Raw genomic sequence first — 13,806 nt, 5'->3', positions numbered from 1 at the left:
TTACTTTGAAACGAATTCCAGTGCGTTCAGGATGGCACATTTACGGAATACCAGTAGAAAGGACCCGGCTTTGACATTATCAGTAAATTACAAACAGAAATTAATGAATTCTGATGAAATAGAGGAAGACATCCCTTTAATCTTGATCAATTAGCAGCAACACTACGTGTTTTTTAAAAAACGTTCCGCGTAGGTTGAGCGTTAGACTACAATAAAGCGGTTGATTTAATTCACAAAACAATCAAGAAAACTGTCGACCAGATCGTCGTGCAGCACTGAAGCTCATCCTTAAACGTGCCCCCGAGTCCACTCTCAACCTTCTGTAGTCCTCCCCTTGGTTATTAACATTTCTTTCTGAAAGGCCAAGGAGGTCTTTATCAGACGCAGTTAAGACCTTGGTTAAAAACTGCATGGTGATTTGACATTCCCAACACTAGAAGCCGTGCTTCACACTAAACACCGCACATATCCCTATGCCAACAGTGAAGAGATTAGTAAAAATGACCTAGGCGGGGGCGGAGGAGCTTCCTCAAGCTGTCACAGGCTGGGAGTCCAATATAAAAGAGACGCCTTTTGTGGTGGCCGCCAAATAGCTGATTGCAACGTCGGTGACAAACTCTTCCGGGTTTAGGTAATCCACGTTTCCTCCTATTAACACCCATTCCCAATAAAACAACTAGGAAGGACTTGCCTGCGGAATCGTGTCGTGCGAGCCAGCAAAAACCGCTGCAGCGCGATTTCAGGGACAACAATTATCAGCTGAGCTGCGGAGCCCGAGGATGAAAACGAAATGACGGTCCTCTCTCGATACAAGCTTGCATCTTTCGAGGGGTATACTGAGCTGCAGCTTGCAAGGGAATTTCATGAATGACAACTGCGTGTGAGAGGGGAGCGAGCATTTTATTTGAACCAGTAAGTCGGCGGAGGCGCATTTCCATCCTATAACTGAAAACGCCAAGCAAGGACATAAATAGAAAGTTGAGGGATCTGAGGATTGGGAGACAGAGCCTCGGCTTCTCTAGTGCCTAAAAAGAGGGGAGTGCTGTGCAAAGCAGCATGTCTCGGTTGCATGTGGTGTGCACCTTTCTGCTTGCGGTTGTGTGTGGGGTGTCAGCGGTGCTGCCCGCCCTGTCGTCGCCCACAGCGCCGCAGAATTCATCCACAACCCCCATCCAGAATGTCATCAACAGCACGGACTCGGGGTTAACCATACAGTCCCGCGTCTCGTCTATCCTGAAGGATCTTCCCAAGCTGAAAAATATTGTCATTTTCGTTTGTGGTTTCACAGTGTTCCTCATCGCTTGCTTGGTTATCAAAGTGTTCAGGTAAGTCGTGGTAGGGATTTTTTTGATGAAGTCTGCAGGTATTTTTCCCTATGTACCCCATCTTCATTTGCATGACTTAAACTGTTTTGAATGAGCCAAAATTACAGCTGTGCCTGCAACATGCATTGGTGCCTTTAATAACGCAAACGTCTGACAATTTCTCAAAGTGCTTCTGTTTCAATGACTTCGATTTTAAAACAGTAGTGCCGCAGGTGTATGTACACCACCACTATACACAGGGGAAAGGCACAGAGCCCCGATTGCTTGACGTTAATGCTCTTTGGACAGCTGTGACGGCACCAGAAATGCATCTTTGCTTTTAACCTCTGTTGAATGCTGCCTCTTTTCAGCAGTGCCAGCTATTGTTAATGTACATGACGAAAACGTGTTGCTACCTCATTGAAAGGCAAGTCATGGTCCATGGTTTATAACTCCAGTAGGATTCAGTAACATTCTTGCTTCCAAAACACAGCATCACCATACTTTAATATGACTGCATTACCATTATAAGACTCCTCTGTGTATTTCAAGCCTGCGTTGCTTTCTTCAGTAATGTCGTAGCACACGTCTCCTTGTCTTGTAAAGTTTTTTTTTAAATTTTATTTTCTTTACCAAACCAAAAGAGCGGGGCGGAAGATCAGAAAGACGAGAAAGTACGACATCATCACCACTCCGGCCGAGCGGGTGGAAATGGCTCCGCTAAACGAGGAGAACGACGAGGATGAAGATTCTACGCTCTTTGATGTGAAATACAGGTATGTTAACCGCCGGGGCAGCTCCAAACATTGTTCTGTTTGTGTGTGTAGGAAAACTTAATCAATAGCTCCCTCCCAGCAAAGCAACATCTTAACTTTATACAATTATTTTTTTAATTGGTGAGTATGGCGAAAAAAACCCATTGTTTTCTGCAAGAGCAAAGTTCTATGAAGTTGCAGCCAACACAGATAACACCCCTGCAGGAAATGAAGGAACAGACTCATACCATCTGATGTGGTTATTATGCAAATCTTGCGTGCTGATCAAGAATTTCAGAACCAGAACTGAAGCTGTAGTACTTTCCGAAGTAGTTAATATGAAACCTTTATTTTGGCTACCTTTTAATTTGAAGTGACTTTTTTTTTCTTCAGTGGAAAATGAAAGCACAACTGAAATGTTATCGTTTGACTTGCAGAGACTGCTAAGTTATATTTTTCCATCCAGATGTTGTTAAATTGCACTCCATGATGGTAAATGTGTAAAAAAAAAATCCTGGCCTTATGTGCTGTAATAATTACGGAGAAGAAAGAAACCACAGTGAAAACATCTTTATGAAGTGGTAAGAACTGTGGATGGATATCCTAGTTTGTTTCACAACTTTAGAGCATATTTAGAACCTTCCAAATCCAATGTTGGTCATATGTTTTAGAAGTTAATGATTGTTCTGAAAGGATTTTGAAAAATAAAGCGCGTTATCTGGCGGTTTCAATATTGATAGTGAAGAGGTGGTCATAAGCATATAATCAGTATAAGAACCGATGATCCTCTTAACACACATGACGCTGTGTGCATACTTCGTGAAAGTCTGTTCTGTAAAGCCAGTTGGATATCTGCCTTAGTCTGTCTTTTTATATATACAGTAGGCTTTTATACTATTGATCTAGGTAATGCAAATCAGTATTTCCCCAGGTGTAGTAAAGAGTTATAAAGTTCTCCTAGTATTTCCTGGCTATATTACTCTTTAGAAAGGAAAAAAAATTAAGTTAAACCAAGGACGTCACTGGGGAAGCAGGAATGCACTGCTCCAGGCTTCTGTGATTAAGGCCTTATTGTGGGGTACAACCGCACACGTTGTTCTCGCTGTAAATATGAAACAGAAGAAGTCCAGCGTTGTAGTAAAATCTGTTTTGAGGCTGGATGCCATGTGCGGTTCTGATATAATAAGTGAAAAACACAGTAAGCTTAATTTAGAACACGATGCCCTTAAACATCATACATCTTTAACTGGTCAGAACGATGAGTGGCAGAATGCGGGTGGTCTTGTTAGGCTGCAGAACTATGTAAAATTGCTAACGACTTAATTCTGTTTCAGTCATTAACCCTCGGCAATGCCTTGGACGCTACTGTTCATCTGCAGTGGTTATATCGGCGATGTTCAATGTGGTGCAGGTCACCACCATTCCAGTTTGTTCACTTCTCTGTTCAGAATACATTACAAGAACTCGTTATCCTAGTCATAGAGTAAATATTCCACCCTGAGCAAATAGTGCTGAAGGGGAAAAAAATACTAAGTTTTGCCAAGTCTGTGCCTTTTGCCTTTCACCCTCTATAGAAACCTGTCAATTTAGTGCCTCAGTTGGAAATAGTGCTTGCCACAGCAATCAAGTGAATCTTTTACTTGCTCCAGAATGGTAAGCCATTTTCAAGGCAGTGTTAACTTGCTATATCTCCAGAAACCAATTTGATAAGCTCTGTGACCTGATTCTACTTGTAACCCCTAAAACACTACTCTCTGATCTCTGATTCAGTACCTTTTTTTATAGTAGTGGGACCTCATTCCATCAGAAATTATTAGAGACTTATTAGAGAATTCAGCCATTTAATCTTGTTTGCTGGAGTTTTGTTGCTTTTGTGAAATAGTTTGATGAGCAAACTGGTTTTTGTGTACTCCGTTATTGCATGCAATTTTAACTTCTGAAAAGAGTTCTAATGGGACTAGTTTGTTTTTGTACGTAATCCTCATTCCTGAAGCAGTTAAAGTAGTGTTTCAGTAAGTGTTAGGAGCAGGCTACTCCCTTCCTCCCCTCCAATTGTTCATTGAGTCTGACACAGGCTGGCTTCCTGTTTACCTGACATTTCTTCCATTCCTTCCTGTCAGAAGCCAGGCTCCATTCCTTTTCCTGTTTAATGAGCTAAGCAAGACTTTATCTAAGAAAAGCTTTGAAAGTTTTCAGTTCTCTTAAATGGAATGAAACAAATGAACTTCAAACTTTTGGAAATAACAAGATGGAATGAATGATTTTGTTTCCCAATTTGAGGTTAATATTTATCAGTTTTAAATCTTAGCAGAAGAGGCAAAAAAACTTAAATCACCAGGTTTGGAGGGGGGAAATTAGGGGAGTTTTATTCAAGTGCCTAGGCTCTTGTATGAATAGAAACTTTTGCTTATTTCCTGTTGTCTGTCACAAAAAAACAGTGAGTGTGCCAGTTTAATTGAATCCCATTGCTTTCTTCTTCAGGTGAAGACTGTTCCCCCTTCAGACTGAAGCTTCAGCACTGAGGCACTCTGCTGTGGCTGCAGGTCCCAGAAGGACTGCAATTGTGTGTGTGTGCGTGTATATATCGATGGCTTTGATTTACGTAACCTCAAATCTCAGAAGAGTAAAGTGACCCAGCATGAAAGATGATGGTTTGCTCTGCAACGTCAAACCAGTCCTGCATTAATCAGAATGATATAATAGGTTATGGGGTAACCTTTTTCTGACAGACGCTGTTAATGAAAACTGATATGTTACAAGCCGGAGTGTATTTAAATGCTGGATTTGGTTCTTAGGAAGAACAAGCATGGGGAAGAATTGCATAACTTAAATGGTCATTAGTCTTTATGACATGTTAGTGGTCTTTTTAGTGCACTGGTTCTTTCCTTGAGAAAAATAGCTCTCCCATGGTTAGGGCTTCTGTAATGATGGCAAAAGCAAAACCATGTTCAATAACACTAAAATAAAGTGGTGAGCAGCTTTATCCAATCTGTAACCTGATAGTTGCTTTGGTGATTTGATTATCTTGTACCACAGAACTGAAAGAAAGCTGCACTTTACAAGATGAATTCCATCATATCCTCAAACTAGGGTGTTCTGTTTTCCAAATGGTTCGCCCAAGCGAACCCTCAGATGTGGTTTTGTATTAACACTCAGATTGTTAACAGCAGAGCAAACTGTTGATTTTGAAGGAAACAAAGTGGAAATGTTCCTCTGATTTTCTGTCATCAGGTTTGCCTGCTGCTTGTGCAATTTAAGGCTGTCAGAATTTGGCTCTGAACGTCAATAATGATAAAGAAGACTTACAGATAAACTTAGGCTGCAGTACAGAGTTTGACTTTGCTGAGCCCTTCACGCAAGTTGACTTAGATAAACATGTTAGTAATAATTCCCAGAGCACGTTCCTAGAATATTCTTGAACAAACTGAAAATTATTTGAAATGCTGTCCAAAAGTGGCCCATAAACTACACAGCAGGAATTTCAGTTTTGCTTTTCTTAAATTCCCTTAGGCATGTACTTAAGTGGTGCCAATTAATATGCCCTCTTTTTCTGTGCTGGAAGCATCACAAGCACCGCTGTCTGCATTCAGACCCCTTGAAGACCCGGAGTTTAGTGTAGTAATCAAAAGCTACAAATTGGTAAAATTTCAGCCATTTCAGATTTTCATTCCAGGGTCATTGATACTGTGTGGTCCAATCCAGAACTGGATTTGTACTGATCTGACTTTCACACAGAACAGCATTCAGATATTTTACAAAACTATTAGTCACATTAGTTTAGTACGGGTGCGTGCCATTTGTCTTGTATGGTTTTGGGTAGTCAGTGGAGGTTAGCTAGGGTGTTGAAGACGCCGAAGACCATGTGTTTCGGGTTTTCTCTCTTTTGTAGTCGGGTTAGCTTTCCCTCACTCTCCCAGCCAGCTCCATTTTGTTTGTTATTTTCTTTTCTTTGACACCACTCTAGTTCCCTACCCCCATGTGTTATTGTGTCCTATGTTGAACCAGTCACTTATTCACATTAAAATCATCACTTTTGCAGCAACCATTGTTTTCACACTTCCTAGTCCCTCACCAGAACCCACCTGCATCCAAAAATTATCCTAAATCTGGCCTAGGGTTATGATTCTCTCTTTGGGGTGCGAGAGGTCCCGGGTTAAAATCCTGCACTAGCCCCCAATAATGTTATGACCCCAAGTGTCTAGGGGTAAAGAGGTGTAACATTTAGGATCATTTTTGGAAGCAGGTGGGTTCTGGTGAGGGACTAGGAAGCGTGATAATAAGGGTGGGTTGAATAAGTGACTGGTAAGACATGATAGCACAAAGGGGTAGGGAACTAGACTGGTGCCAAAGAAAAGAAAATAAACAAAAATGGAGCTGGCTAGGAAAGTGAGGAAAGCTAACCTGACTACAAAAGAAAACCCAAAACACATGGTCTTCGGCATCTTCAACACCTTAACTAACCTCCACTGACTACCCAAAACCATACAAGACAAACAGCACTCACCCGTACTAAACTAGTGTTACTAATACTGAATCACCCAAGTGTGTAGAATGTACCCAACAACCTAAAACTAACCTTATACACAAAAGTTCACACAAAAACACAAGTGAACTAGGAATACAAATAAGGGAAAACAAGAGTAATCAACAGGAACAGGGTACAAAAGAACACAAAGGTTGAACATATAACACAGTAGGGCAAGGTTATGACAAAAAAAAAAGGATAAACACACAAACAAAAGTGCAAAGAAACAAACAGAAACCAACAAAACCGAAGCTATACGAAAACACACACACACACAAAGTAAAACAACAACAAACCAACAAAGCTAGAGCTGAAGCAAAGTAAAACAAAAGGCCTCTTCTGAAAGCCTCCATGTTATATAGTGAATAAGATGAGTTCTAATTGGCTGAGAAGTGATTGATGATGATGTCATATGGAACAGTGGTGTAATGGTGGGCCAATGGGGGAGGGAGAACAATGAAAGGTCAGCAGTGTGGAACATAACAACAAACACACATAGACCACACACTGGGACGTAACAGTTACACCCTTTTACCCCTAGACACTTGGGGTTGTAACAATAGTATAGATGGATAGCATATGTCCCTTCAATTGACAGCTATAGGACTGGAAGACGTGCTATGTAAAAAAAAAGATCAGGAATTAGCTTAATATTAAGAACCTACTTTTAGCCTGACCCCTGTCTCTCATAGTTTTTGTGTTCCAATTAAACTCTAAATAGAGAAAAAAAAATTAGTTCAATCAAGCCCTCTGACAATGATCCTGCCGAAGACAATCAAAAAGGTCTGATTAAAGCCATTTATGAAGTGTTAGTCTGGAATTCAAGACCTCTGTTGGAATGAAAACCAGAAGACAAGTCGAAACTAAATCAGTCTTGTAGAGTTAGTCGTTTCCAGATATTTTACGTCTACTGTACATTAAGAATGATAAAAATATTTAAAGTAGAGGTATAGTTTTTTTAATAGACATATATACCAGTGTGGTCAATGTTACGGATGACAATGTTAAATGTTGTGGTTTAAATGTGATTTATTATCTCCAGCTATTCTGTTGTATAGAATATGATTTGCTTACTAACCACTAATACTGCATATAAAGTGTTTGGCAATGCAGTTGCTCCTTTGTGCTGGGCACTGTTGAGTGTCACTGTTCTATTTGTGGGATTCTCCCATTGTGCTGCTACGGGGGTTGGTGTTGAAAAATAGTTTTGCATAATAACTGACATTTTGGTGTGTAAGTAAAGTAGGGAAATGACACTTCATGTTGTATGTAAATTACAGAAGAAAAGTCTTGGGCAAAAACGCACTCCATTGCATAGTTTGTGTGACACAAATGGATGTAAACTCTCCTTTCTTGCATTAATATTGATTGCCACGCTTTTTCCGATATGGAATTTTCCACAAATGTGCTTTATTGGATTATTTAAAATCCAATAAAACATTGTGTTAGAGATGATCTCCTGAGTTCCACATGTTTCAGGAAACTTTAGCACATACAGGGACAGATTTACTGTAACTGAAACTTTGACCCCTCAGTCAGTAAATTCCAGACCCTCTTCTAGGTGCTGCGTTGCTGTTGGGCAGAAGGATGGTCTCTCTTGCGGAGAGATAAAAAAATGTAACTGAATACCAGTGTTATTAACCTAAAAATCAGCAGCTGAGGAAAAGTTGTCATTTAATCTTGGCCATCATGGCCAGAGACAGAAAACCATACCAAACGCATTCATGAACAGAGACAAGATTTTCAAATGTACTAATGCTCGCAAATGCAGTTCTACAGAAGTATGTCTGGGATAATCTTCCTTCAGAGCACAGAAGAAATAACGGGAATGCATGAAAGGGGTCATAGAATGAAGTTCTTCAATCACCAAGTAAATTGTGTAGGAAGTCTAGCTTTCTTTATTGAGACGAGTGTGCTATCTTTTTTTTTTGTCGCTGTGTTCAAGGTGAATGTGAAGGTGCACCTGTTGCACTCCCACAGGGCCCGAGGTAAAGAATTGCTGTATCTGTAAACAAGCCTTGGTGGCTCTTTTCAATAATTAGCTAATGTGCTCAGTTACTAAAACACATCTGCTCGTCACAAGACACAACGCAGCACCTCTGTTTATCTCCAGACTCGTGGTTGTATTATACTGATGTATTATGGCTGTTGATGACCTTGTGTACTGAGGTTTAATACAGCGTGCTTACTTTTGTTAGGACCATAACACCTGTCTTTGGATATACAGTAGCTTCCTGATTCAGATGCACGGATCTAGTCTTTTGCACTTTTTCCATTGCTCTGTGGAAGCGTTTTTTGTATTGCTATAAAAAATAGAGGCTCTGGTGAGTGAGTCGACAGTCGGCTAACTAGACTAGAAGGATATATTGTAAGAAAATATTTACTATAGTAGATTGGCAAGCTTTGAAGAAATTAATGTCATTATATTGTACTGATGTTCCAGTGTGACATGTAGTCAAAAATTGTTTTGCAGATTCAGGTATTTTTGTCTTGCCAATGAAATATGGACAGTGTCATGTTTTGCTGTTTGATCTGAAATGTGTATATGAAAACAGTTCCAAACTTTTGTAAAAATTAAGGTAAATGTGTGGTAAGACTTTGTGTTGGGGAAGGGAGTGTTGACCTGTGGCTTTAATTATTTGTAGTCCTGAAACTACATGTCTAAAAATCATGCTACTGTCTTACATGTGAGAATTAAAGATGTACATTTCAAGCACTGTTACCATTGCTGTTCCAAGTTGTTTTTTTAAAACATTTCTTCAGAGTGCAAAAATAATTTTAGCCATCAATAAAAATGTTTTTTTTTTGCCTTAGTTAAAACTTTAGAAAAGCTGCTCAAACAAAAAGAAAATCTGTTTTTTTTTTCCTGGGCTGTAAATATCCTCCTTCAGGTACAGGAGTTTAATGTCACAGATGTTGCTTTTTATCTGTGTTCACCTCCGGCTATTATTTGTCATGTTTTTTTTTTACTTATCTGTTCTTGTCTTTGGAACTTTTCCATTAGCAGTGAGGCTGTTTTAATTTCTAACTAGGTGAGCATGGCCTTACAGCCAGGTGAACGTTCTATGCATTAATGGCCTTTCAGGTTGGATGGATTAAATCGTTTGGTACAGTGTGGGGGGGTTATAGTTTTGAACTCCTTGCAAGAGAGTCAGTTAGGAGTTTGAGGCAACATCTAGCTGTTTTAATATGAAGATAGTCTGTGTCACTGGCATGGCCTTGGGGATTAAGACAATATCCTGAGTGCTTTAGGGCAATAGGACTTAGTGTGCTAGTTAGGCACCTTCATGGATCGTTTCTAGGGTAACTCACAGGTACCTCTTAAACTGGGGACATTGAAAATGTTTTCAAAACTGATTTCCTTTCACATGCTGAGAACGGAGGTTGCCACATGACCTTACCTTATGTATATAAACGGATATCTTGTTACCTATATTATGTTTTAGTGCCACAATTAGGTGATAATCCAAATCAGATATGCAGTTGTTTACTTCATCTTGTTCTGCGAAGTCTGTTGCTCAGAAATACCTCACTATGGATTGCCTTGTGTAGCGCAGACTCAGGGTTTAACTAAAGCATGTCTACTGGAACTCTGCCAATAACGAAGGCACTTACTGTATATCTTCATAAAATTGTTGGAGGTGTTTTATGGAATATCTGACTATGCTAAATTAATTTATAAATACCTAGAGATGAAAATGCCTGTCTTTTTAAATAGTTATATCAGGGAGCATATTCTGAATGTTGTTGCATTCATCTGATTTCTGATGCAGTCTGAAGGATGTAGAAAATTGATGATGATGCAGTTTCCATTTCAGAAATGCCGTGGAAAATTAGGAGTTAGAGCACCACAGGTGAAGGAAATCTTGGTAGCTGACATCCCTCCTAAAGTAGCAGTACAGTAGAAACTCCATTAAACACAAGACATTTATTGTTTGCATACAGTATGTTTTTGTAAGATTAGTGCTGAAAGAAATCTTCTAATACAGTATATGGATGCTGCTGTTTGCATACGTCTTTGTCTAAGAATATATCAAATTGGAGGATTGCATTCTTCACCTTGAATGTTAGAATACGTTTCAGACAAGATTTTGAAATAATTTAATACCTAAGATTTATTCGTGATATTGCTTTCTCCATACTACTCTGGTTTCAGTTTTGTTTTCTTTGTTAAACCCTAGGATAGTATCTGGATTACAAGACCAAAATGATTTTTTGATGCTTAAAAATAAAACTACTGTATTAATCCCATCAGCTCCAAACGCAATATGGAGATAAATGTCATTATGGAAAGTATTTCCATCAACTTTTTATTACTTATTACAGTTTTATCTTTTGTTGAACTTTCTGGAAAAATTGGTATTCTGTTTCTTTGAAATACTCATGGCCGATAAGATTTTTCTTTTTATTGGAGGTGCTCAAAAGTCCATTGATACCATCATCTATGCTATCATAAGTGTAAAATTGCATTGCACGGAAAATACCATTTCTTTATTTTCTGAAAATAGTGGGGAAAATAACATTTTAATAAAAGATGGCACCAAACAAACATAAAACTAACAAACTGGAATGCACATTAAAATGTATGTTTAAAATAAATGAAGTATTTTAAGTTTGTTTTAAGAAAATTATACAATACAGTTAATACATTTGTGAAGCTATTTTTCTTTCAAAGGTTTCTGTACTAAATGTATTGTTTTATGCAGTGTTAATTTATTGTTGTGCCAAGTTTTGTCATTTGGGAAAATAATGTGATTTTGTTTAGCTTCTAGTGTGCACTTCTGTCATTAGTTTGAAATACCAGTGCTTCGGTATAATGCTTAACTGAAGCAGAACAGAATATAAAGTCTGTTGTACAGTAAATGAACAGTGCGGACAGGTCAGCTAATGACCTTGTAATAGTTAATTGTAATTGATTTTTTCCTCAGTTGAATAATATTTTATTAAACTAAATCTATGTCAGACATGGCAATCGATATTAATGTAGTATGTGTTGGTTTAGACTTTCACTGTTTGAGCAACACCCCAAATAGGATACCTGCTGTCAAACCACTGCCTTTTTTGATCATCTTAAAATGACTCTTTCCTTCTTTGAACGCCTCATTGCTTTTATCTCTTGCCTTACCCAGTGATCTTGTCTTTATTTGTACTGTCTTTTTACTATTTTTGAATGGCGCGTTCTAGTTCCTATGATTAAACTTCCCTCTGTGTGAGGTATCAATAAATTATTTTGACCAAATGATCAAAATCTTTTTCTATTTCATGTCTCTGTTTTACTTTCAGCATGGCCACGTAATTTATTCCCAAGAGCTGATTCATCTTCTTTTCCCTTTGCTTTCTCAATGAAATTCCTTGTAGATGTTCAAAATCTCTCCTTTTAGTACTTCAGGATACAGTACTTTAAGTACCTCTTATACAAGTAACAAAGAACATGAAAGTCCCCTCTAATTTTCTCATTTCTGATGTAATTTGTGAGGAAAATGTTATTGTGAGCGAAGTGAATTCAAGGAGCCCTTATCCATCACTGAGTTTACAGACACTGTTTAAGGTTTTCTAGCTCTTTAAAACATCAGCACCTGAAGAGCTGGAACCGGTTTTCCAATTGAGCCAATAATGAGCTGATACAGGTTGTTAAGAGCTGAGTTGGTATGCTCCATTACAAGGACTGGGGATCCTTGGTTTAACTATAGTAAATCTTCAGAACTGGATGGATGTTAACTTTAGTTAACTTTCTTCTCCTTAAACTGTCTGTACTCAATATGTTTAAATACATTTACAGAATAGTACTACTATTCCTAACAAATAGTCCAGAACAAAATAAGAACCCTGCTGAATATAGTTATTTTTAGCATTCACAGAATACAAAAAACTCAGTGTGAGCTTGCGTTTGTGGTGGAGTGGTCATAGAGGTGTAAAGTCCGAATTTCTGTACAAGAATTTGGTAATGAAGAAAGGGTTGTGCTCTGAATGGTTTACTAGTGGCAGGAGTGCAAGTCAGCCAGCGATGCCTGCTCTCTCATGTTTTCTGTAGTAATTGTGCCATCGTCTAAGGTCTCATTGCTGGATTGCATGGTTTGTTCCAATCAGTGGATCACAAACCTCTTATTTTATATGCAGGAGGCTGCGTGACTGAAACCCAGAATACCTAGACTAGTGGGGGCAATTGACATTTTGGGCACGTTCCCACAATACAAGATCCATTTAGCTAAATACGGCTGTTAGGCCAACAGATTTTTCCCAGGTTAACCCTCTTTTTATCCTGAAGATATAACATATGTAAGGATGTGGTGCTTGGGGAATCTTTGCAGGGATAAGTTGTTGCCCAATAATTAATAGTGCCAAAAAAGCTTTAGAAAGATGACCTGCCTACATCCATCCCTTACGGCAAGGGCAGGAGTAAATTGCAATGAAAATACTGCCCAGAATTCTATATGCCTTTCTTATGATATTAATGTCACTTTTGAGCAAAGATCTAAAAAAAGATATTTTAGTTGTGATTTATTTTAATGAGGCTAAAAAAACTGTCATATCATCTTCCCAAATACGGCACAGAGATATAACAGCATGCATAACCTTTTACATTTATTTCTGCAGATGACATTACAGTTGCACAGTAATTTGTAACAGTTCATAACGAGACACCGTTTCAGCTGAAAGCTAAGAGCAGGATTCCAGGCAGAGAGAAGTCATGTGAAAATGATGGAAGACACCATTAAGGACTTGGGAGCTGAGGAGAATTTCTGCAGGTGCAGCTCGGTAACTGTGGTCCTTTGTTGTTTGTGTGAAACTTGGGCATATGGTTTTGGTTGCTATATATTTCATGCTTTTTATTTTATTCTTAGTGTGTAGATTGGTTGTATTGTGTGGTGGGGCAGTGGTTAGCTGTGCTGTTTTACAGTGTTGAGGTCCTGGGTTCAATTCCAAATATGGGGTGCTAGAATGCTTTTATATAGTATAACTATATATATAAGCTATATAAGGACATATATAGCTTATAGTCCTATATATAAAAGGCATGGTATGTAGCTGTGTGGAGTTTGCATGTTCTTCCCCTGTTCACATGGGTTTCCTCTATTTGCTCTGGTTTCCAAAGACAGACAGGCAGGTTAATTGCCTTCTGGGAAAATTGGCCCTCGGTGAGAGTGACTGTCTGTGTGTCCCATGTGATGGACTGGTGTCCCGGCCAGGGTGTACCCTGCCTTGCCAGGATAGGCTCTGGCTC

General features: G+C 38.9%; 1 protein-coding gene across 1 annotated transcript; it reads left to right on the top strand.

Annotated features, from left to right (window-relative positions):
* Window positions 1-613: 613 nt before the first annotated feature.
* Window positions 614-11,823, top strand: fam174b (family with sequence similarity 174 member B). Its single transcript, XM_088921917.1, has 3 exons — window positions 614-1,325; window positions 1,949-2,080; window positions 4,541-11,823. The coding sequence occupies exons 1-3, from the start codon at window positions 1,057-1,059 to the stop codon at window positions 4,542-4,544; spliced, it is 405 nt and encodes a 134-aa protein (XP_088778043.1). The 5' UTR covers window positions 614-1,056; the 3' UTR covers window positions 4,545-11,823.
* The last annotated feature ends 1,983 nt before the right edge of the window (window positions 11,824-13,806 follow it).

The sequence above is a fragment of the Atractosteus spatula genome, chromosome 7 (genome assembly GCF_055471065.1).
Source record: "Atractosteus spatula isolate fAtrSpa1 chromosome 7, fAtrSpa1.hap1, whole genome shotgun sequence".
NCBI lineage: Eukaryota > Metazoa > Chordata > Actinopteri > Semionotiformes > Lepisosteidae > Atractosteus > Atractosteus spatula.
The sequence above is the reverse complement of the archived record's forward strand: the minus strand, read 5'-3'. Positions and strand labels throughout refer to the sequence as shown.

What these genes read in the sequence shown, in the direction of transcription:
- fam174b (XM_088921917.1), top strand. Translation starts at nt 1,057, where the DNA reads ATGTCTCGGTTGCATGTGGTGTGCACCTTTCTGCTTGCGGTTGTGTGT. An exon ending in TTGGTTATCAAAGTGTTCAG is followed by an intron (nt 1,326 to 1,948) that starts GTAAGTCGTGGT and finishes CCAAACCAAAAG; the next exon opens with AGCGGGGCGGAAGATCAGAA.